The sequence below is a fragment of the Brienomyrus brachyistius genome, chromosome 13 (assembly GCF_023856365.1).
Source record: "Brienomyrus brachyistius isolate T26 chromosome 13, BBRACH_0.4, whole genome shotgun sequence".
NCBI classification, from domain to species: Eukaryota; Metazoa; Chordata; class Actinopteri; order Osteoglossiformes; family Mormyridae; genus Brienomyrus; species Brienomyrus brachyistius.
The window spans coordinates 10,067,633-10,090,328 of record NC_064545.1 but is presented as its reverse complement, the minus strand read 5'-3'; the positions used below and the strand labels follow the sequence as shown (position 1 = coordinate 10,090,328).

The 22,696-nt window shown below is 45.6% G+C and overlaps 1 protein-coding gene and 1 long non-coding RNA gene across 3 annotated transcripts in view; one reads left to right on the top strand and one right to left on the bottom strand.

Annotated features, from left to right (window-relative positions):
• Nucleotides 1–22,696, top strand: part of LOC125706111 (nuclear receptor ROR-alpha A-like) — a 204,596-nt gene that overhangs the window by 140,505 nt on the left and 41,395 nt on the right. Inside the window, exon 1 of one of the 2 annotated variants that reach the window (XM_048972651.1) lies at nucleotides 7,905–8,045. The exons of the other annotated variant lie outside the window; for it this stretch is intronic. Coding sequence (XP_048828608.1) covers nucleotides 8,015–8,045 — 31 coding nt within the window. The 5' untranslated portion in view covers nucleotides 7,905–8,014. Of the gene's footprint in view, nucleotides 1–7,904; nucleotides 8,046–22,696 lie in introns of those variants that run through there. 2 annotated transcript variants of the gene reach the window in all.
• LOC125706112 (uncharacterized) lies at nucleotides 1,134–7,224 on the bottom strand. Its single transcript, XR_007381897.1, has 3 exons — nucleotides 6,853–7,224; nucleotides 1,237–1,330; nucleotides 1,134–1,147 (listed from the first exon to the last, which is right to left on the bottom strand). It is a non-coding gene; the product is annotated as an uncharacterized LOC125706112 (long non-coding RNA).

Genomic DNA, 22,696 nt, shown 5'->3' with positions numbered 1-22,696 from the left:
GAACTGCGCTGCAGTGAGCTGTGTCTACTGCACGAGCTGTGTCTACTGCATCGTGCTTCATGCCGGGAATATCTCAATAGCCCTATTATTGCTGCTGTTGTTGTTTTCAAGTTTTCCAGTGACACGATCCGAGCTGCATGCCGTGACTGAAATGGAGAATTAAGTCGTTTTCAGTCATCTGTTATCTGCTACCTCTGATATTTTCTGTAATCCCATTTCACGTGTAGACCAGGCGAACTTCCTGGAAAGCTTGGGTTAAGGTAAATTTGGGTGTTCTTTGAAGAAATGAGTAGAGACACCCGCTCTCCTCCAACACATGGAAAAGTAGACCTACGGCCATTTGGCGGAAAAGAGAGACCCCGGTGTTCTCAGTTTTATGTGTTTCATTCACTTTCTTCCATCAGCCGTTTTGTTTTGGCCTGCGCCCTGAAGATCGCTGGGAACATTTCAGTGTAGAAAATGACTTTCAGTGACCGGCAGCTAATGACAAACGCCATGACAGCGGAATGCAGACAGTGTTATGACTGTGACGTTGTCTCTCTTTATTAAAGCAGGCTGAAAGCTCACTTCACATTCTGCAACGAATAACCCAGTGAACTCGCTCCTTGAGCCTGTTCTTTAAAAACCATTATAAGCTACTGTTTGTTCTGCTGAAACTCTTTGGCTCGGTTCCTTAATCGTGGTTTCCAGAGACCACGGAGAGGGAGCCCCGGAGCTTCTGGTGCCAGCGTGCGTGTAGATGAATGACGTTGGAATGGGGAAAGCCGGCATGGAGCAGACATTGGACGTGACAAAGATGAGCCTGAACAGGCGTGGGAAGGGACCTACAGGAATGTAACAGCAGATTAGGCTCCGGAACATCAGCGATGGAACATAGATGAGATGGAAAGGCTATGTAAGGCATAAATGGCACTTCAAAACAGGCATAAGGTGGAACAGGAATGGATAGAACAGATCAGAGATGGAAAAGAGATAGACTGGAGGTGATGAGGGATGGGTCAGACATGGGATGGAAAAACTATAAAAGACACTGAATGGAACAGAAGGAAGAGATATGGGAGGAGTACCGGAATTCTGGGACAGTACATCCACGAGAGACCTGGGATCTGTCAGTGCAGCGTTGCAGGTCCAGAGGCCAAACATCCTCCTGTAGGAACAAGCGGCACATTTTCCTTTGGCTGTTGCGGCGTGGTAGCCGTGCAGGCCTCCCCAGCAGAGCGATTCAGCGGTGCTCACCTTGCAGAGACAGCGGCGGCGGAGCCAGAGCGCTCGCTAATGCGCGTGACGGCCCCCCAACGGTCACCTCACCTCTCTGGCAAGAAGGATCCCCCTTCAGGAACAATCTTGTTAAGGCTGAGCAAATAATCTGCTTTCGGGAATATTTTACTGGCACATGGCATCACACATCTTTTAAAAATGAAATGATTTGGACCTACTGTGGTATTTATTTTGCCTCTGTGTTGTCAGAAGTTTTGATCACCTGACATTTCACTTGGAATAGCAACCGAGTGTGAAAGGAGTAACTTACGCGTATAAAATGTTTTGCTACCTTAAGGTATCCTGTGCATAATATCAGTTTTATAAATAAATGTTGAAAGTATAATAATATATGAAAAACAAAAGCATAAAAATGTAATCTTTTGCTCTTGTCCAACACAATGCTTGACCAGGAATATCCTTCAGTTATCGATTCCAGTATTGAATAACTCTAGGTTTTATCTTTTTATTCCATTATTATTGCTGCTTTTTGTTGTTTTCAGGGGCTCTTTCAAGTAGGACTTTAGTGTGAAATTCCAAAGAGGCATTTTCAAGCCCAGCAGGCCACCTAAAACTCAGTGGAGATTATGCAGGTACAGACTTTACACTGGGCTGTCTGGCAGACATTCTGCTCCAGGATGGAAGTGAAATCTCGACTGTCTGACATCGCTTCTGTCTACCTGCTGGATCATTCCGTGACAGAGACAGCGCGTGTGTGTGGTGGCTGTGACCTCACGCAGGGGAAAGCTTACGGGGGCTATGCAGCTTCCCCAGAAGCTTCTCACGCTACGGCTGAAGTTCTTTATGCCACAGATGTGTCCTGCAGAATCATGGCGTCTCCAGGCTCTCCTGCTGACCATTACAGGGAAAGGGAGGTGCTTTGAGATGCAGTTGGAAGATGGAGGATCCTGCTGCCGCCACTGTCGTGCTTTAGAGCTGTTAGTCCGTGTCCTTTATTCTCCCACATGAACAGTCCAGTGAGCTCGAATGGCAGCAATGTCATTGACCCCGTGTTGCTGATTATGACTATGAATTATCATTATCGTCCATCCATTATATCCCATCATGCAAAGCGGCCTGCCAGCTTTGCCACTGTGAAAGAGGCACTGTGCTTGCTAACTGCAATTGTGATTGTCCCGCCCCCCTTCATTTTCTTGGTCAGGGTCACCCTAGCAGCCTGCAAAGAAGGTCAGACCATGCCTCTCTTCCATCACCATAGAAGTACTAGAGGTTCCTGGCTGGTTCTGGGAGATCCTGAGATACTCCTAACCTAACTGGGAGAAGTAGTCCCTCTGCCTTGTCCTGGCTTCTCCCATCTTCTCAAATGTTTTTCATCTGCGCGAACAGGTGGACGTGAATAACCCCAAAGCTGTACCCAAAGCTCGGGTTAATTTGGCACGAAATGATTCCTAAAATGTGAAAGCAGTTACAGGTTTATACTCCATCTACAGTATAATCATACAGTATTACTGATCCCGAAGCTCTTCCAGGGGTGTCTTACACAGGCTTCCACTTTATGCACTATGTGTTTGTACAGCTGGAGGTTTTCAGGTTTAGCACCTGCGTCAGGGTCTCCCACACATATATTTATGGAATGGCCTCTTAGAAGATACCAAAGGAACTCAGGGCCTGGGAGTAGTTCTGTGCTTTCATAACCAAGATCTTTTTGCTGAGAAGCTTCCTTGGTCCAGATTTACGTCATAAGTAAAGTTACCGTCTCCCTATTTCAGCTGTCCGCGGTCACGTCAATGTGCCGATCTTTGTTTCTTTCGATGAGCTACTCATATTCGTCTGTTCGTTAAAAGACCATATGCCCCGATACAAACAGCCGAGTGACATTCCAGCTGTACCCAAACCAGCGGAGCAGTGACAATGTTGATAGTGACAAACATGCAGGCCAGATGGTGGCCACTGCTTTCTGTTCTCGATGATAGAGGGCGGCCACACTGCCAAACGTCTTCGCCATGGACCCAAAAAGAGCCAGATTAAATGCAGGCAGGGACAGCTGTCATTCTAACTGCTTAAACTGGGCCCAGTGAACATCCTGAATGCCATCGAATGTGCAGATCTGGTCTAGCCGGGGCCTGGTTGGTCTTAGCAGGTTTTGTGGCTCTGTATTCAGCCCACTGTTCGTACGTCCCTTAGCACGGTTTGGTTTCAAGCAGCACAACTGGAAAAAGTTGTTAAACTGCCCTGGAGGTATCATACCTCAGATTATGCAGTGTTCTGCAGAATCTGCATCTGGAAGCTTCTATTTCTTGTCCAATACAATTTGATGATTGGAACTGTGCACATGTCTGCGTATGAGTTTTTGTAGGACTTAATTAGGATCTCTTGGAGTTCTTGCGTATTTTCAGTGATTTCTCAATCCAAATCATCTTTCAACACCATCGGAATACATCTGTTGTATAAATTAACGTGAATCACATTTGGCCAGTTTTATTTTTCCTTGTGGTTCTTATGGGGAAACTGGTTTGCTTGTTAAATGCAGACCGTGTTAGTAATGCCTCTATGTTTTACTGAATATCAGTGTGTGGCCATACAGTAAATAGTGTTTGTTAAATTAAACAAAAATTTATATAAACTGACAAGACTTGGGTTCGTTAAATGACTTCTGTGTTGCATTTTACCGAATGTTTTGTTTGCCTTGTCTGTTTTTAATAGGAAAAATGATTGGCACAGTCAGCCCAAGTCCTGTAATGACCTCTTTGTGAGTCTTCATTTATACTCAGATGAATCCAGCAGTTCCCTTAAAGGGCCATCAAAACAAGGGCTGTGCTGTTACGAATGGTTGTGTTTAACTAAATGATTATTTATGAATATATCCAGATCTTTCTTCTTGTCACTTTTGCATCAGTTGGTACAGCTGCTGTCATATTCCACAGTCTACCAGCTTGTTCTGTCATCCATTTGAACATTGCCAAGGAATTTTTCGGAACTTCTAAAAAGACGTTTATTCAACCTGAGTGATAAAGGTGTGATCGCTCTCGCTCTCCTTCCTCTTTCTTCCCTATCCAGAGATAGATATTCCTAGTGTGAGCCACTTGATTTATTGAAAGCTTGTGAGAACTGAATGCTCAGGAAATCGTGCAAAGTGGCTGCAAAGTGGTTTATGATTGTCTTGTATCGCTTTGAGTTCCTTTGATTTGATGTTATGCCAACCACCGCTGGCGTTTATATAAAATCAATCTGTTGCTCTGTCCATCAGCTCTTTCTCTGTATAACATCGTATTATAGAAGAGATGTATCGTTTTGTCTTATCGCAAACATTTTATGCAGTTTTATTTTATTAATCATCTGGACCTAATCAGGTGATTTATTAATTATGTAAAGGCAGCAGCCGCCGTCTGCATCGTGTGATGGTTCCTGTTGATGGGGGCTTCTTCCATCTCTGTCTACTTCCCCAACCTCTCCTTTCATGTGGAATGGGGGGCTGCTAGTCACCGGCTGTCTGTAGCTTTCTCATTGAACATGCATGTATGCATGAGACCAACTGGCTCACTTAGCTATGCTAAGATCAGTGGCAGAGGGGATTCTAGGATTTGACCCTTAAGGGGGCTTAATTCCCAGAAATACAGCATGCCGCAACCACCTCCCCCCTCCCCGGACCCCCAGTGATAAAAATTTGCCAAGTGGGGGGGACCCCAACTATAAAATCTGTATGAAATGTGCTTGAAAATATGGGAAACATCACAGGATGGAATTCATGCTAGTTATTTTTCTGGGGGGGGGGGGAGTTGAGACAAAAATAGGGTGGTTGATGCCCCCCCCCTCTAAATAGGGTGTAAAAACCTCAACATGAGCAGCAGGATAAGAATGAGAGCTGTAGGTTCTGGACCTCTGTGGGCAGACCGGACTTCCCCTGCCCAGGTTCTTGGGAGGAGTGTGGACAGACTTGTGAAGAGGCCTTTACCGCCTGCTCTGTCCTCATATCCCTGACAACAATGGATGCGTTGGGACAGACCGCTTTGATCTGAAAATCGTCTCAAAGGGCCATTCACCACAAATCCATTACGTCTAGTTAATTAAAGGAAGTGCCGAGGCCTCGATGCGATGGACACGCCACACATGCTCACCGGCGCCCCCTCTTGATCCTACCATCCCCCTGCCATCTGCTGCTTTTCACAGATGGAACAGTCTTGCTGGACCATTTCTTTGTCTTTCCATCTTTGGGGCAGGTCTGAATAATAATAATAATAATAATAATAATAATAATAATAATGTCATTCACTTTCAAGCAGTAATGTGTGCTTTTCAGAGAGTTCATTGAAGCAGTTTTCCTCTCAGTCCCTTTTGTGCTAACAGCAATGGCGCTCGGGGTCCACGCTGACCCATGAATGACTTCTCGTCCTCGGTTTACACAAAGCGGCGTTTGTTTTTCAATGTCCTCTCTTCCCTAAGTAATCATCCCGAGAAAATCGCTCTGTGCCCTGCAACTGTTTCATAACAGCAACTTGCCATTTTGTGAGAGATAATGGTGACCCCCCCTATAGGCATTTATAAGCGGTGTGCTGTTCATTATCTGCACTCAGTGCTAAAACCCGTCTTAAACCTCAACATTAAACGTGTCGGAAACCTTAGCGACGGTATCCGATTATGTGCTGCTGTGATGTTACAGATCTTCTGCGCAGCGTAAATCAGTGATCTGTAATTTATGGGCACCAGCACAGAGGCTGTGTCACGAAGTGTCACTTACAGCAGCTTTTACACCTCAGTTGAATCGTAGGGGACATTTTGGATGAGTTTGACAGCCTGTCTCTCTGCCAAGTCTGGTTTGCTTTCTTTGCTGGGAAATGTTTTTTTTTTTTCTGAAACACGCTACCAAAACCACACCGGAGAGCTGTTTTGCACAAGGTGGTCTTGGTTTCACTAACGTTTGTGATCCTATCTAACTCCTGCAAGTGAGAAAAAAAAAAAATCTAAGTGTGATACAGTCTGTGTGCATGCAGCCAATGTAGCTGGCTTTGAAAACAATATATTTACAGTGTGTGCCATTGTCCATACCTGCAAAATCTAACCAAGATGAGCAAAGAAAGCTCCCTCTCACCACATGTTTTTAATAGAGACCCGCAAAACCCACTGACGTAATACAGCTGTGTACATGCGGTGAAAATGATTTGCATTAATCAAACGAACCCAATGCCGCAAATTCAATCAGAAGAATAAAATAAGTGACAAATGAACTGTCAAGCAAGGGTAAGCAAATAACTAAGATGAGTTTGTGTCCCAAGAGTCCAGTATTACGTACTAACATAGTCCACTCTGTGTCTTAACATTGTGTAATACTGTGTACTAACATAGTCCAGCACTGTGGCCTAACATAGTCTAGTATTGTGTACTAACATAGTCCATGTGTTTGTTAAATTAAACGAATATGAATATAACAGCACACATGGCGACTGCACACGCATACTGGTCCATCACAAATATACTGCCTTGTCCACATTCATGCGGTGACTGCACTGTCCCTGTAACATACTTTGTTGTTCTTTCCTATTTTCAATCTTAAACACATCTAACTGAGGTCCCATGCCGCCCCACGGCCATCCGGCTCCCTCTCCTCCCCTCATGTTTGTCCCCCTCCTCCCGCCGCACCTCAGTCGTCCCTTCTCAGTCCCGCTGGCTCACCACGCGTGAGATGCCGCACTCTTCTGTGCTCTTCTGCGTCCTTCTGCCTCCCGCCAATTAAATGATAAATATGATGCCGGATCCGCAGCTCAGGCCAGCAGCTCGGAGGCCAGAGACGCGGGAAAAATAAGCCTGACTTACACGTGAAAGAGGAGAGAGGGGACACAGCGCCGCCTCCTGAGGCAGCGGGGGATTTAGCCCTCGGCAAAAGCCCCACGGAAGCGGCGCCCTGCTGGCTGTCACGGGTGGATCACCGGCTTATTCAGAGGCACTCAAAATGGAGCCTTGTTTTTGCCAGAGCCGGCTTGCGTTAAGTCCAGAATGCTGTATCACAGGGAGGCAGCTGTAGGGATGAGAAGCTTATGGAGAGAAAGGGTCTGTGTGTGTGTGTGTGTGTGTGTGTGCGTGTGTGTGTGTGTGTGTGTGTGTGTGTGTTTATGAGCATGCATGCCTGCATTCACAAACACAGGGTCAGAGGGACAGACCTGCAGGAGGTTGACCTTGTTACTCTCTAATGGTCAGCCTTGACCAATCAGAGCACGTGGCTCGGGGGGTGGGGGGCTGGGGGGGGGAGTGGGAGAGCTGTCACAGCGCAGCCCTGCAGCTCCAACATCTGGAGAGTTTGTGGATCCGGGTCCCGTCCGATACATTCACTGGGCAGGAGAGGAAGGGAAGATCAGCGGCTGAGATCCACGGGGAATGAAAAAGAGGCTCCCAGCTTCATATTTCTTTGCTTTGGGGAAATTTATCCTTCCGAAGGAGTGGGCGGGGGGGGGGGGGGGGGGGGCGGGGGGAGCAGCTGCGCTCTCCTGCACTCGTGGTGTCGTCAGGCAGCGCCCGGCCCGGCGGCCCTGCACCCAGCCAGGCAGGAAGAGCTCCAGGCTCGTCGCCAGCCTCCCCACCCCCCACCCCCCGCCGTGCCGCTTAAGGACGGCGAGAGAGGACTGGGGGCGGGGCCAGGGGCGGGGCCAGGGGCGGGCTGTGGCGGCTGACGCGGCTGTCACGTGGGCTGTGGCGTGGCCGGCGCTCAGGCAGACAGGGTTGCGCCGGCGGCAGCTGGGAGACGCCGCCGCTGCTCTGCTCTGCTCTGCGCTGCTGCTGCACGGCTCTCGCATGGAGGCACAGCCCCATGATGTACTTTGTGATTTCAGCTATGAAAGGTAAGAGCTGCGGAGAGGCCTGTGGGGGGGGGGGGCTACAGGAAGTCAGCAGCGGGGGAGCGTCTCCAGCATTCATCGCCTGCCAGTGCTCCTCTGTCACGGGGCGGGGGGGGGTTTGCTGGACTCTCCTTATGGGGGATTAAGACACAGTGACTGCCACTTCTATGCACAACTTGCCTGCTTCTCCTTCCCAGAATGTTCTGCTAACGCAGCCCCGCGCCCGGCTGCTGTAGTTCCCCGGAATGTTAATGTGTCTGTTGGGGAATATTAATCTCGATCCCTGCGCTGATTATCGGGCTTGGTGACGCCTGGCCTGTGAGTGTGGAGCTGCTCAGATGGTCGTGACGGTACTTTGACATGCCTTGGTGGGGGGGGGTTGTTGGTACCTTGTTTGTGCATGAGGGGAGATCTGCATGTGGGAGATTATTTTAATACGACCCCCCCCCTCCCTCGCATAATCCTGTTGTTCCGTGTCAGTGGGTTCCTCTTCTCTGGGGGGAGTGTATGCGGGAGCTTAAGTGCCTTTGCCCCTTCCCCCCCCGGCCCCCAAAGTGGGTCTCAAAGGGGAAAGGGGGGGTTGGCATCAGAATCATTTGGCCCCCTGCCCACATTTTGTGTGCCACTGACCTCTTTTCAGGGGCAGGCATTTATACCCAACAGCCTGAGCCCCTGTCTGTGCCAACCGGGACCTTCCAGTCCTCCTCCGTGCCCCTGCATTCGCCCCACACCCTTCACCCTGTGCGTAGTGTAGTGTGAGGTTATTTCACTGAAACAATGAAAATTATTCAACATATTTTTTCTTTTACTTCACAAACACTTATTTCCTAAAACACTAGAGATGCTCATGGTGTCACACCTGAAGCTTCTCTTCTCTTCTTGTTCTTGCCATATCTCCAGATATCTTTAGGCATGAAATTATTGAATAGCTAAATTAAATTGTTAAAATAATGACCTGGCAACAGACATATTAGTTTTGTTTCTTTTCATTCCGTCAGTTTATTTGGCCGGTCTGCACAGGTGATGAATAGGTTACTTGCGAGATGCTGTCGAACGAAAACAAAAGCCGCGTTTTTGCATCCGCTTCAAGAGGAAACCATTGTTTTACGAGGAGTTAGAGCTCAAAAAAGAAACGAGTACATGTTTCACGATGTGTTCTTTTACGTGATGATTATGCATTGCTTGTGCGGTGAAACCCCTTTCTCGTCCTACGAGTCCAATGTGAAAATGAAATTCCTGCGGTGGCATTTTTATTGAGAACTTTCTTCAAGGATAAGAGGGAGAGGGAGCTGGATGGGGTGTGGGAGACGACCTCTGACCTTACGCTTGGCCCTCTAACAGCAGGACGAGGCCTGAGGGAACAGCTGTATCACTAATCTTCCAAATATATACAACCCCGTGTCCAAGCCGGGACACTGTAAAATGTGAATAAAAAGAGGATGCAATGATTTGCAAAACACATAAAACCATATTTCCTTGAAAATAGAATGAAGAAAACAAATAAGATGTTGAAACTGAGAATTTTTATTGCTCCATGACAGATATACGCTCAATTTCAATTTGATGCCAGCAACACGTTTCAAAAACGTTGGTACAGGCGCATGTTTACCCCTGTGCTGCATCACCTCTTCTTTCACCAACACTTTTGGTAACAATGTTTGGGAACTGAGGAGACCAGTCACTGGTTCATGTCCCATTCTTGGATATCAGCTGCTTAGCAGTTCGGAGTCTCCTTTGTCATATTGTTCATTTCATGAAGCACCAAATGTTTTCCATAGGTGACAGGTCTGCACCGCAGGTAGGTCAGTCTAACACCTGGACTCTTCTACTACGCAGCCATGATATTGTAATACCCGCAGAATGCGGTTTGGCATTGCTAAAATATACGAGACCATCTTTGAAAAAGACATCTGGGTGGCAGCATGTGTTGCTCCAAAACCTGTATATATTGTTCAGCATTAATGTTGCCTTCCCAGATGTGCAGGCTACCTGAGCCATGGGCACTAATGCGCCCCCATAATATCGCGGATGCTATCCACTGATAACAGTGGATGGATGCTCCTTCTCCTCTTTAGCCTGGAGGACATGGTATCCATGATCTTCAAAAAGAGTTTGAAATTTGATTTGTCAGACCGCAGGACAGCTGTCCATTTTGCCAAAGTCCATCTTAAATGAGCTTGGACCCAGAGAAGATGGTGGCGTTTCTTTAGAGATGGTTTCTTTGCATGGTAGAGTTTCATCCTGCATTTGTGGATGCAGACACTCTCTGTTCACTGACAGTGGTTTTCTGAAGTGTTCCTGAGCCCATGCAGTGGTTTCCTCTGTAGAATCGTGTCTGTTTTTAATGCAGTGCTGCCTGAGGACCCAAAGATCATGGCTATCCAACACTGGTTTTTGTCCATGTCCCTATCGTACTGACACCTATATGGATTCTCTGCATCTTTTAAATATATTATGTACCGTAGATTATAAAACTCCCAGACTCCTTGCAGTAGTATGTTGAGGAACATTATTCTTAAATAGTTGCACTATTTGCCCACACAGTCTTTCACAGAGTGGTGAACCTCTCCCCATATTCACTGCACAGAGTGGTGAAGCTCTCCCCATCTTCACTGCACAGAGTGGGGACCCTCTCCCCATCTTCACTGCATAGAGACTCTGCCTCTCTGGGAGGCTCTTTTTTTACCCAATCATCTTACTGACCTGCTGTCAATTAACCCAATTAGTAAGATTTTCAACTAGGTGTTTCGTTTTAGTATTGCACAACTTTTCCAGTCATTTTTGCCCCTCTCCGAATTTTGTTTTAAACATGTTACTGGCATAAACTGAGTGTATATTTCTCATAAAACAACATAAATGTTTCAGCTTCACCACTTGTTCTTTGTTTTTAGTTAAATATGGATTTTTATGAGTTTCAAACGATTGCATTCTGTTTTTATTTACATTTTGCACAGCATCCCAACTTTTTGGGAAACGTGGTTGCATATTTTAATTGTTTCCTTGCTATCATTTCATCTGATGGTATAATCTGATGTTTCTAACCCTTTGTGAGGTTCACACACAGTCAGTGTACCTGCTGTGTAAGCAGTGCTGTCACCATTAAATGCACTGTTCATCAAAACCCTTGTCTCCATCTTTGATTTCCTCTAAAGATATTATTCTTATAGCTAGCATCCTTATCCAAAGTCTCTCTTACCCTTGTGTGTGAATGTTTTTTTTATTATTATTTTTATCATTTTATCAAACATTCTCCCTAGGATGGGTCTGTCAGTCTTTTTCCCTGATTTCAGACCACAGGCAGCGCCCTCTCTGGGCTGTGAAAGGGGGTTGCTCCACAGTGGTCCGTTCCTCTGTCTCTGCCTGTTCTTCCAGCTGCAGGCTTCATGCATCTCTGCGGAGGGGTTCTCGTCACAAAGGGCAGCCTCCAGACTCTCTCGAGCACCTAATTACCTTTAATGGAAACATCCCACTCATTACGGCATGCAAATTAGCCGGCCTGCTCGGCACGATTAAGATGGATATTCTTAATTTCCATCTGATCATCTCGTAAAAAAAAGATATTTGACATAATAAGAGATGCTATATACCCAAGATCATGGACTTTGGGAGGATGTTACAAGAGCAAGCTATCCAAAACACCTAAAAACATCTTCAAATCTGTAAAAGTGATGCGGCTACTACACGCCATGATGCTGAACACTCTTTCTTTGTGGCTTTGCTATTGGACGGCCTATTTCGGAGGTGCTGGGCACCTGAAAAGATAACACTGTAGAGTGTTACCGAGTGACCTGACTCTGACCGGTGTTGTCCTTCTGTTGCCGCTCATTAGCACTGTGCTAGCTGCGTTTTCTGTGCCTAACCGTGTAGTTCACGGACACCACAGCTGAGGTTAACGAGATTTCGTATCATCCTCTTTCTGAAACGTCAAGCATAAAGACAAATCTTTGCAGATTAGTGTGAATGCAGTGATTCTACGAGAATAACAGATTAAAAAATCCCTCATTCAATTGTCACGATAGCCTGAGCTTATTACTTGCTGTAATTATTTTCAGTTGCCTAGTTAGTAACATATAAGTCATTTACACCTTTTAAAACCATTTAGAATTACAGGCAGTGCCCAGGTTATGAACAAGAGCCGTTCCCTAAGTCTGTCTTTCTGTTGAATTTGTAGGTAAGTCAGAACAATAGTAATACAGTATATAATATTATTATTATTATTATTATTATTATTAATAATAATAATAACAGTAAAAATAGAAGTAACTGCCATAGTGTTTTTATTGAAGAGGCTCAGGCACATTGCAAAATTTCCCTCCTTTGTTGAAAAAAAAACATTGATAGGATAAGAAGAACTTGTAGTCGAGCATTTTAAAGACTGATATTATAGAAATGATGAGAAACAGAGGAAACTAGAGGCGTGTGGTGTTTGAATGAAAGGTTTCGTGTTGTTCCAGTTCATCATACAGGTCTTTCTGTTGGCCTTCTAAATGAGGTCTTCATCTCGGTCTTCCTGCAGCGTTACGGCACCTCCTGTCTGTGCTGGGAGCCTGTCGCCGTCACGGGTCATTGGGCTTGGTTGGTCTTTGCATAAATAACTGTTGTTCAGCCTTGTTTTCCTCTCTTATTCCCGCTGCTTTTGTCGAGGCTGGTGGGTGCAGCCTGTGGCGCAGTCACATTGCGGCCTGATGTTATTATTCAGAAGACAAAAAAAAATCGCATGATTTTTGTTTTATATGATGTGTGATGTCATACACTGGGCTGAGATGTCATTCTGGTTGGCTGTAGGACAAATTAGGAAAAATGTAAATAAATAGTATATAAGTACTGAAATACATAAATATAATATAGAGATTTCATTTATAATAATAATTATTATTATTCTCGTTATTATTAGTAGTAGTCAGAAGTGGCAATTTTAGGTCCAGATAGTAAAAATTCAGACCATGAGTCACAGTTATAGAATACTTATCTGGTGTGTTGAAAGTAAATCATGGTTTGGAATTTTATTTTCTGGATCTGAAATTGCCACCTCTGGTAGTAGTAGTAGCACTATTACTATTATTGGGCGATGTCTGGCCCCAGATAAACATTTATGTTAAATAACTGTACTTTTCATGCATGTTCCTTTGTTGCCTGTGGCTTTAGCGGTTTTCAACATTATCTGATAGCAGTGAACAGGGATACCCCTGCACTCCCCGACCACAAAATGCAGTGCAGCAGCCCAGCTGAATGCTGGAGAACTTATTTACCATTCTGCACGAGAGACCACCTCTCATCGACCGCCCTCCTAAAGGCTTTCACTCTCACAAGACCGGGGCCGTCGGGCTAAGTGGTGCCACCGACGAGCGAGGACCGGCCGCCTCTTTGTTGCCGTGGAACTTATTTAAGGCAGCTTTGCACCATAAGCCCCGGGGGGGCGATATAAGCCATAAGGGCTGACATCTTCCTAAAGCAGAGTCCTCTGGGGAGGCTGCTGGTGGGCTTTTTGAAGTTTTGCCAAGGAATAAAATGGAGAGAGGCCTTCACTAGGCCTCAGGTGTTTCCTCCGTGACGCAGCGACAGTTAGGTCTGAGCCTCAGTCTTCAGAAAACACTTCCAGAATCACAGTGACCAGAAGTGGGAAGAAAAGGTCCCGTCCGAGTTCCTCGGTGCAGGTGGGCCTGTTCGCAGGGCGTCCTGTACGCCAGGGTTCCAGGCCGAGCCATTTTTCTGTGCAAAGCATTAGTGCAGTTGATGTAGCACGTATGTCTTGTTGAGACATCTTCCACGCTAGGAGATGGCTGAAGTAATCTGAGAAAAGACAGAGATTCAACATTCAAGAGTCTTTCTTTGCATTTCACACATCAGCATATAGGAATTCTTACTGCCGTCATCCAGTCAGTAACATGCAACATGTAACAGATGGTGCTGAAAGTTCAGGTACTCAATAGACCGCTTGGTTGTGTAGTGCCACTGTGCGTAGCCCTGCTGGCCAGAAATGAGAGGCTAAGAGACACGCCAAAGACCTGCTTTCGCTTTCTGTGGGATCGAGCTTTATTTAATGGTGTCAGGGACACTGTAGTACTGCGTGGGACTTTGAATGGTCCCAGCTGTTTGTACAGCAGGACACTTTCCATTTCATCTTGACAGTCGGACCATGGCTGCGAATTGAATGGATGTTAAACTGTCCTGATCTTCCCAGAGCTGCATTCTGTACGACAAAGTAAATGGTATGCAAACATTCAATTGCCTAATTGGCAACATGTAGATTCAATAATAGCTGCATATAATTTCATTCTAAAATGTATACACAGGTCTCAGTGATTTTTTTAAATGTGTTGTTAATATTTTGAAGATAAGCTACAGAAACTGTCGTTTTGTTGATTTTTGAAATGTCAGCCACATATTAATATGCATGCAGTGAATTTTAATTGATTTTTTTTATTTGAGTTGATTAATGCAATACTGAGTTTACATAAACTGGTAATTCAGGTGTTTCAGTCTCTGCTTAATAAGAATAAATGTCTCTAAATCAGTGTTTCTGAATTTGGTCCTTGGGGGCTCACAGACAGTCCATGTTTTTGCTACGGGTTTTTGCTTAGGATTGCCAGTGTCAATGCGCACTGCAGTGGACACCAAACACGCTCCGTCACCTCACTGGATGTCCCAAGTGTGACTCACCACACCCGTAGATCTTTGCTGCAAAGATGATATTGTGGTTGAAGGCAGTTAAATCGGTGAGCGACGAGGAATTTTAGTAAAGAAGTAGCGAATACCTTCAAGGAGGAAAGCTAACGAAATCCTCACTGACAGCAGGGAAAAAACCAGCTTAGCGACAGAAACAGTGACTGACTGGGAACTGAGTAGAACTGGATACTTCCTCATTTTTAAATAATTATATGTCAAAATTAATATTAATAAATAGTCTTGGTCTTAATTTAGCTAGTGGTCTTTCAGTGCTTGTAGTGCAAATATGGCCAGTATTAGGTCCTTTGTGATATATCTTCTGTAACTTTATCTGTCTAGCTCAAGGACAATGTTCTTTTGTTGAACACTGATATCTCATAAATCTGCTCATTAAAAAAATCATAATGAAAGCGTGTCCTTAATATTGCCTAGCCATGCGTCACACATCAATTAACGTAAACTGGATCTATATTTACAGTATGAAACAGTATCCCCAGTCTCAGTGTTTTAATAACACATTTATTTGAAACCGCAGTTATTAGCTCTGTCCGTTGTTATCACCCAACATAATAAAGTGCGGAATAAATGTTGAGTCGCTGACAGTGATATCAACGAATGAAGGGAAATGACCTCTGGGCTGAGTCGGGCAGTGCAGCGTTCCTCACCGCCAAGGGTGACTGTCGGAGGGAGGCACCGTTTGGCTCCGCCCCTTATCCGAAGGACGCCAGTTCAAATCTTATGGTCAGCAGAGTGATTTCAACATTGGGTTGTTGAGTAAGGTTCTTAACCCCTAATTTCTCCAGGGACTGTCTCAAAAGAAAAAATAAATAAATAAACGTCACTTTGCATAAATTCACCTGTTAAATAAATAAAATAGAGATATCCAAGAGAGTCCGCACTTTGGTAAGAACATGCTCATTCTTCAGAGGAACTGGACGTGTGATTGCTTTTTGTAAGATGGCTTTGCTGCCGCATTCTCTTGCCCTCTGTGCTAATTTAGAGCTGCCCCCCGAGACTGTTTCAAAGCCAGAGGTAAATCCCTGCGGCGCGCTGTAATCTGTGGGGCGGACAGTCATTATTTCCTGCAGTCAGGGACAGGCCGCATTATTGAGCGGAGGATCCTTGGAGTTCTCCGGTGCCGTACCGCAGCCGAACGTCAACTCCACACCTCCTCACGCCAGCTCACATTCACCGTGGGTTATGGTAGCGCTTCGGAGCTGATCAGACAGTGCTAGGAAATGCTTCCTCCCATGTGACTCATGGACTCTGTAGCCACAGCTATCATGGGGCTATGGTGATTCTGGAATGATCTCAGACCTCCGTTGGAAATCCACATTCAACGGAGTCTTAGGAAAGTTGACGTCAGACTTGGATCTCGGTGTGGATGGTACTCTTGTAAAAAGATGACTGGAGATAAGTGATCACTTCTGGTTTCAGATACCAGCTTTGGCTCATACGGTAGCGTGCAACCATAGTGACCTCCCTCTGGACACAGAGCAAAACATTTTGAGGGAATATTCATTAGAGCAAGTTTTGGTTTTTGAATTTCAAAAGTACTTGTATTTATGGACACCCAAATAGCATATTTCTGGAAAGCCAATTTCTTACAAAGAATTTATTTAAAAAAACAATGACCAGCACATTTTATGTCTTTATCTTGTGGAGGTACATTTTGGTAGATTTCGCTTGGTCATTTTCACTGGGGCCCCCAGTGTTAACTTCTGCATCCCCCATTAAGTACTAGGCCCCCTAAATCAAGCAGGGTATCCAAGCTCCTCCGATGCTACTCGGTGTAGATTCATGGTGTACAGTGACGATACAAGTGAGTATCCACTCCCACTGCTTTGTCGGCATGTGAGATGCAGGCTGTACCAGCTAAACAAACAGGCTTTGTTTTTTTTTCTTTTTGTTGACTCATAACTGTACGAACGCGAAGCCACAGACTGCGCTGCGATGAAGTGCGTTCCTCTGTCAGGATGGTGCCGTCGCATTTCAGACTCGCGAGTGGAAGGCCCACTACTGATAATACGGGAGGCTTCCAGTTCTCTGCAAGCGCGTGCGAGGCAGTGCATGGGCGAGGCGAGGCGAGGCGAGGCGAGGCGACACGCATGTGAGCTTCGCTCGCTTGCTCGCTCACTCGTTCGTCTTTGAAAGGTTTAGGGTTAAAGGGGCGGCTTGTTTACTTGATTCCACAGCGTGTAAAGTGGAGTTTGCTTTTCTCTCTGTGTTTCCAAGGCTGAGGTTTGCACGGGTGGTTTCTTCAGCTCACACACATACACCTGCAAGGTTGGCAGAAATGCACTTTAATCTCGCAGAGCTGGATGCGAAGTGCGACTCTTAATGAAATCACTTTAGAGGATACAGAGCACTATGAATGTACTACGTTCAACTCACAGAGGAGACTCAATTCTCGATTGTGGGGCCAAGCAAACACAAGTGTGTATTTCCTCCAGCTTCTAGGAGTGCTGCAGCACTTTTTACCCCCATGGTGAGTCTGGTCTGATTTGTAGATGGAATCCACATTGCCCTTACATCTGATTTCAGATTATGTCAGTATAAATGTGATTTCTAATCAGAAGGTCATACCACCTTATCCCTTTTGGACCCATGTTTGGCTTTTCAAGGCTAGTGCTAATGTCACCGTCAGTTTTAAACCCTATCATTTTGAAGACTCTCGTTGTTCTGAAAAGGGTGTTCAGGCACCCTGAAATTTGGGCATTAGGTTTCCCAGGAAATGTTGTAAAACAAAATGCAATATTTATATCTATATTGACATTGATTGTATAGACATTTTGAGAAAGCTCACATAGAATGCTCAGGACAACACGCATGGCGGAGAACCGATCAGGAAATCTGGAAGTTTCCAGAGAATATTGTTATAGTTCTGTGCAATTTGATTGATTTTCTCAGCCTTTTCCTTGCGATATAGGGAAGCATTCACTGCACATATGGGATATTCTTCTGCAGCATCTCGGATTGGATTAGACCGTAAAGTACCATAACGATGGCTCAGTCTGTCCCATGTTTTTGGTACAAATAGGGGCCTGGAGTCGCGGCGGTGAAGGGCTGCATGCGAGACTGCAGGCTGCCGGAGAATCACTGCCTTTTAGATGAGAAAACTCTGCTGTGGTCATGGGTCAGAGTAGACACCCTGCAGGAGGTTAAGCTGTGAGGTGGGGAGGTAGAGTCTCCCACCCCCCAGAGGTGGCCTGTCCCAGCCCGGCCTGGACCTTATTCTGCGCATTGTCGTTGCTGTCAGTTTGGAGGGGTTGAAGCGGTGCAGAGAGTGGGGTGGGTGGGGGGATGAATCATGAGACCTGCCTTGTGGTTTCCTGTTCCCCGCCCTGTGCGCTTTGTCAGCCGAATAGCACTTCAGCGGGGAGACAATTATCACGCTCCCAAAAGCCCACTGGCGGACTGTGAAAAGGTGCTACTAGAGAAATCATCAAAGCACTTCATTATGCATGGGGTAATCTGCTGCATGCACGCATGCGCGGGTGGGCAGGCAGGCCGTGTGGCCCCCCCAGGCTGTGGTGCAGGGGGAGGGGTGTGGTCTGTTGTCTTGGGGGAGTGATACCTTAAGGGTGACTTCCTCCCCATCCCCTCTTGAGTAACACCATGTGAATGGAGACTGGGCAGTGTGTGCTGACCCCCCCCCCCCTCCCGCCAGCACCACTATAACCACTCTGTGACAGTCAGGTCTCCCTGGTAGGTGGGAGTCTTTTCCACACAGTCGAGCGCAAGTCGGTGGCAGCACCTCTATCGGTGGGTTAGACTGTGGGAGATTCTGGTGCCATCTGCGGAGGGGGGGGGGGGGGGCGTTGTAACAGCAGGCTGTCACACGGGCGACTGCGTGTCCTGCCACGTCTGCACATCCCTGCAAGGCTGAGTTGCGGTCTGCAAATGACGTGCAATGACCAAACATATCCTGCAGGAGGCGCTAGAGCAAGCCTCTCCATCCTGCAGCCTGTCTGCCAGCAGGTCCTCCAAGGTCTCAGTAATCAGGCATCAAATAGTTCCGTTAATGCTCTATGCTGTTCATTTACGTTAGTCCATAGTGTGATAAAAAAAAATTATAAAGACAATGTCAATGTACGTACATATGCTCAGATCTGTACTACAGTAGAGTTTAAAGCGATATTTGTCACAACCAAAGTTATGATTATTATTTTCCTCCTTGTCTTAGTAAAACAGTATGTGGTTAGGGCAGCTCAGAGGCATATGTGACACATAAAGGAGATCACAAGTGAATGAAATCAACTGGGACACGGGACAGTTCAAGTTGGAAACAGAGTAAGGTTGTAGGAGTTTGAGTGCTGAAGCTTCATCCAGGTGATTTGGACCAACCCAAGAAAAGAGGGACAGGGAAAATGAATCAGCAATGGCGATCCTGGTCACCTGGCTGTTCCTCCCAAGGTGGCCTAATCCCCTTAACTGTCTCCTCGTTGATTGTGTGAGGTCTGTTTGGCAAATACAGCATGTCAGACCGAAGGGCAGGAGTTGACATCGGTGAGGTACGGTTTTCTAATGAACGTGTCGCATGGAGAGATTAGTCTGAAGGACCCCTGTCAGAGTGGTGAGACTGTTTCATAGTTCATATATCTGCGAGCACATCGGATTAGGCAGCGCAATTATGAATGCCAGCAATTAGTTTAGTGTCTGTATGAGGAGGAGAAGGAGCTTGTTGTTTCCAGTCTGCCATGCTGGGGAACAACTCATTGACGAGGAACACTGGATCAGGAAGCTGCGGGAAACGGCTTAGTGCTGACATTCGCTACACGTCAAGGTCAAAACGGGTCAGCATATCAGCAGAAATGCAGGACAGTTTAGCTAATTTAGCTACCATACCCCAATACTGTTGACGATGTGACTCTCACGTTTGCTAATTTGCTCACCGCTGTTCAACAGCATGAGTAGTTTATAGGGGCACTAGGGTGAGAGCGTCAGTGAGCGGATTGTCAGGGGCTCCGGTCATACACTGGATACACTGGATAACCTTTCTCCAGTGTGAACAAGATGCATCCCTTCACGAAAAAAATACCGTCTATTAGATGGAAGATCTCATTGACATATAAGTGACTTGACATCACAATGCATATATTCACTTTCATCTTGCGGGGAGGCGCCATCTTCTGCTTTAAATATGACGCAGCGCCCTGTAGATGCAATTCCTGCAAGATCGCAACGGATCTCATCATCTCATCATGTGCAAGCAAAGCAAAACGAGAGACCTCCAGTACAGAACAATTCAAGATGGCGTGTTGAAAAGGTCCTATGTAATCATGCTGACCACATTGGCTATCCCCTCTCATGGTGAAATTTAACCTCTAACCTTCTGGACGCAGTTGCACCATGCACCATGCACCATGCTTGGGCAGAGCTCCTGTATTTAGCATAGAAAGCTAATAGCTCTATGAGCTGTTTCTGACACCTCCTTTTGACCAGTGCCACTCTTCAGGACCAAACACACAATCTATCATCCATCAGGCGAGGCCACACCCCCCCCCCCCCTCGATCTAAGAAAGAATGAAGATGGAAATAAAATTCGAAGAAATCAACAATGTGGCCATATCTGATCTGGCTGCAGATTAAGAGAGCCTCATTTCCTGCGCTGGTCTTCTGAACATAGACCAAGCAAAACTTGGTTTGGAGGGTTCAGCTTCTTAAACTTGATGATAATAATAGATAAGTCCTTTATTTGCCATTTACGCAAGTACAGATACATTGAAATGTTTCTCTTCACGTACCCCAGCTTGCTCTCCATGGCTTGGGGTTACAGGACAGGGTCAGCCAACGTGGAGCTGGGGGTTAAGGTCCTTGCTCAAGGAGTCACATTCGTGTGACTGTTCTGCCGAGGCCGGAGCATCAAACCATCAATCTTCTGATCACCGTCGCGGAGACTAAGCTTCTGAGCCACTCACCAATAAACATGTGACACGATAAACATGTGGTTCCTACATGAAGATTGACTGTGTCGGGAGGTTATGTGTTTCAGCCGTATCAGCATATTAGGAAGATTTACACATTGTTATTAGTTGTATTTGAGGGTTCAGTGTTGAATACTGTAGATCATCTACTTAGAATTAATACTACTGATGATCAGCTGATCTCCCAAACTGGTCTTGTATTTACACCTGTGTTCAGGTATATGTGTGGAGGTAGTTCTGAAAAATAAAGGAAGAAAAATAATTAAATGCTTTGTATATTAATTTTCATTGTTATGTCACACATCTACATATTACAGAGAACGCTGTAACAGTAACAGAAATTTGTGGGGTGATGGTGTCATCTTGTAGCTAAATTCTGCTGCTACCCTACCATGAACATCATACTCCATGTGTTTCAGCTAACACCTAAAATGTTCTGTGGGTCAACATCAGTTTAATATTAATAGTTTTAGAACATTCTTTGATGTGTCCTTAGTGTTGAGAACCATTGTAGCAAAGTTTCCACCCACATTGCCTTCTACAGTGCTGAGAACCGTCTTTTTCCAACCACATTCAGGTCCCCCCAGAATCAATCACACAATAACATCAACCCAATCTGGGTTGTCAATGAGCTAATCTATCTTCTACGACCTGTTAACAGCACAGTGTGCAGGGGACACTCTGGACAGGATAGTTCATCACAGGGGAAATGGTTGATTTCTTTTACATTTCTGTATTAAGATGATGTTCCATTGTGTGAGCAAAGTGGCACATTTTTTGGTGTAAAAGGAAGAGATTTCCTGGGTTTGTGTTCCCTCATTTCCTCACGCCCAGTCTGGTTTGTTTTGTGGGCTGGCCGCTCATGCGGCTATAATCCGACTGTTTACCATTCCTTCACGTGAAAGCAGCTTAAGGTGAAGTGGCCGCCCCAGTCCTGCTGATGTGCCACTATCTGCCAGGCCTCTTCCTCGCTACTTCTGTTTCGAAAGTGAGACAAAACACATGGGAAAAAGGGAACGTCTCACCGGCCAGGTGAGACCGCAGGAAGGAACCCTTTCCGACAGCAGAAAGCAGCTCACGAATGGGAGCATTTGTATGACGAACAGGTTCTGCTCCACCGGGCCACAGTGGACATAAATGTTTTTTGAACTCGGGCTTGTAGTCTGAGCCAAATCTGGCCAAACACCACATTATCCGCTCAAAATAAATCTGACTAGAACCTCTTTTAGCTCTCCAGTGAGCACCATTTTTTTGTAATAGGATCTTTGTTATTGGTGTGAAGACACATTTTCACCTTTTTTAAGCAAAGACAATTCAGCAATTCAACATTCGGGTTCATTATTGCAACAAAATCTTTTCTTATCTTAAAAACAGTATGAACATTGCCAGCCATATTTTTAGTTTTTACAGTAAAATGTCACAAAAAAACAGCTGTTTTCGCTGTTATTCTGGCCAGAATGTACGTTTTGCATATTTGCTTCTTAATCCTATGGTTCAACATTGACTCTTGATTGGAGTCACTTCACAAAATAAGACTGAGTAGGTAGGAAATACTAACTGTACTCCTGATCAGGCTAGTAACCATGCCAAAGCCCCTGGAGAGCTCGGCCCGGCTTCTTTCAGTCTTGTTTTGTTTCTCACTCCAACTGCAACAGTTTGTGTGCTTCTTTAGCTTTGAAGAAACGGGCTTTGTACCCAGTGCCCTGTGATTTTCGATGATGTGTTTCTCCTGGTATATGAACAGAAGTCATCAAGAGGTTTTCACTTCTGTCTCTGGTGAAGACTTTACTTCCTGCTTAGTTCGTCCAGTTGACAACTGGTAGCAGGGACGGCAGATTTTAGCATTTTTTCGAGCCTGTTGTAATTAATACAATCCAATTCAGTTCAATTCAATTTATTTTTATATAGCACTTTTTCACAATACAGTCGAACCTCGTTACTACGTACCCCGGATACAACGTTTTCACCTTTTCAACGTACAGGTTTCTAATTCCCGTTTTTAGCCTATGTATTATTCCAATAGCAGCCATTGTTTACAGCGTACATCCTTACAGCGTAAAC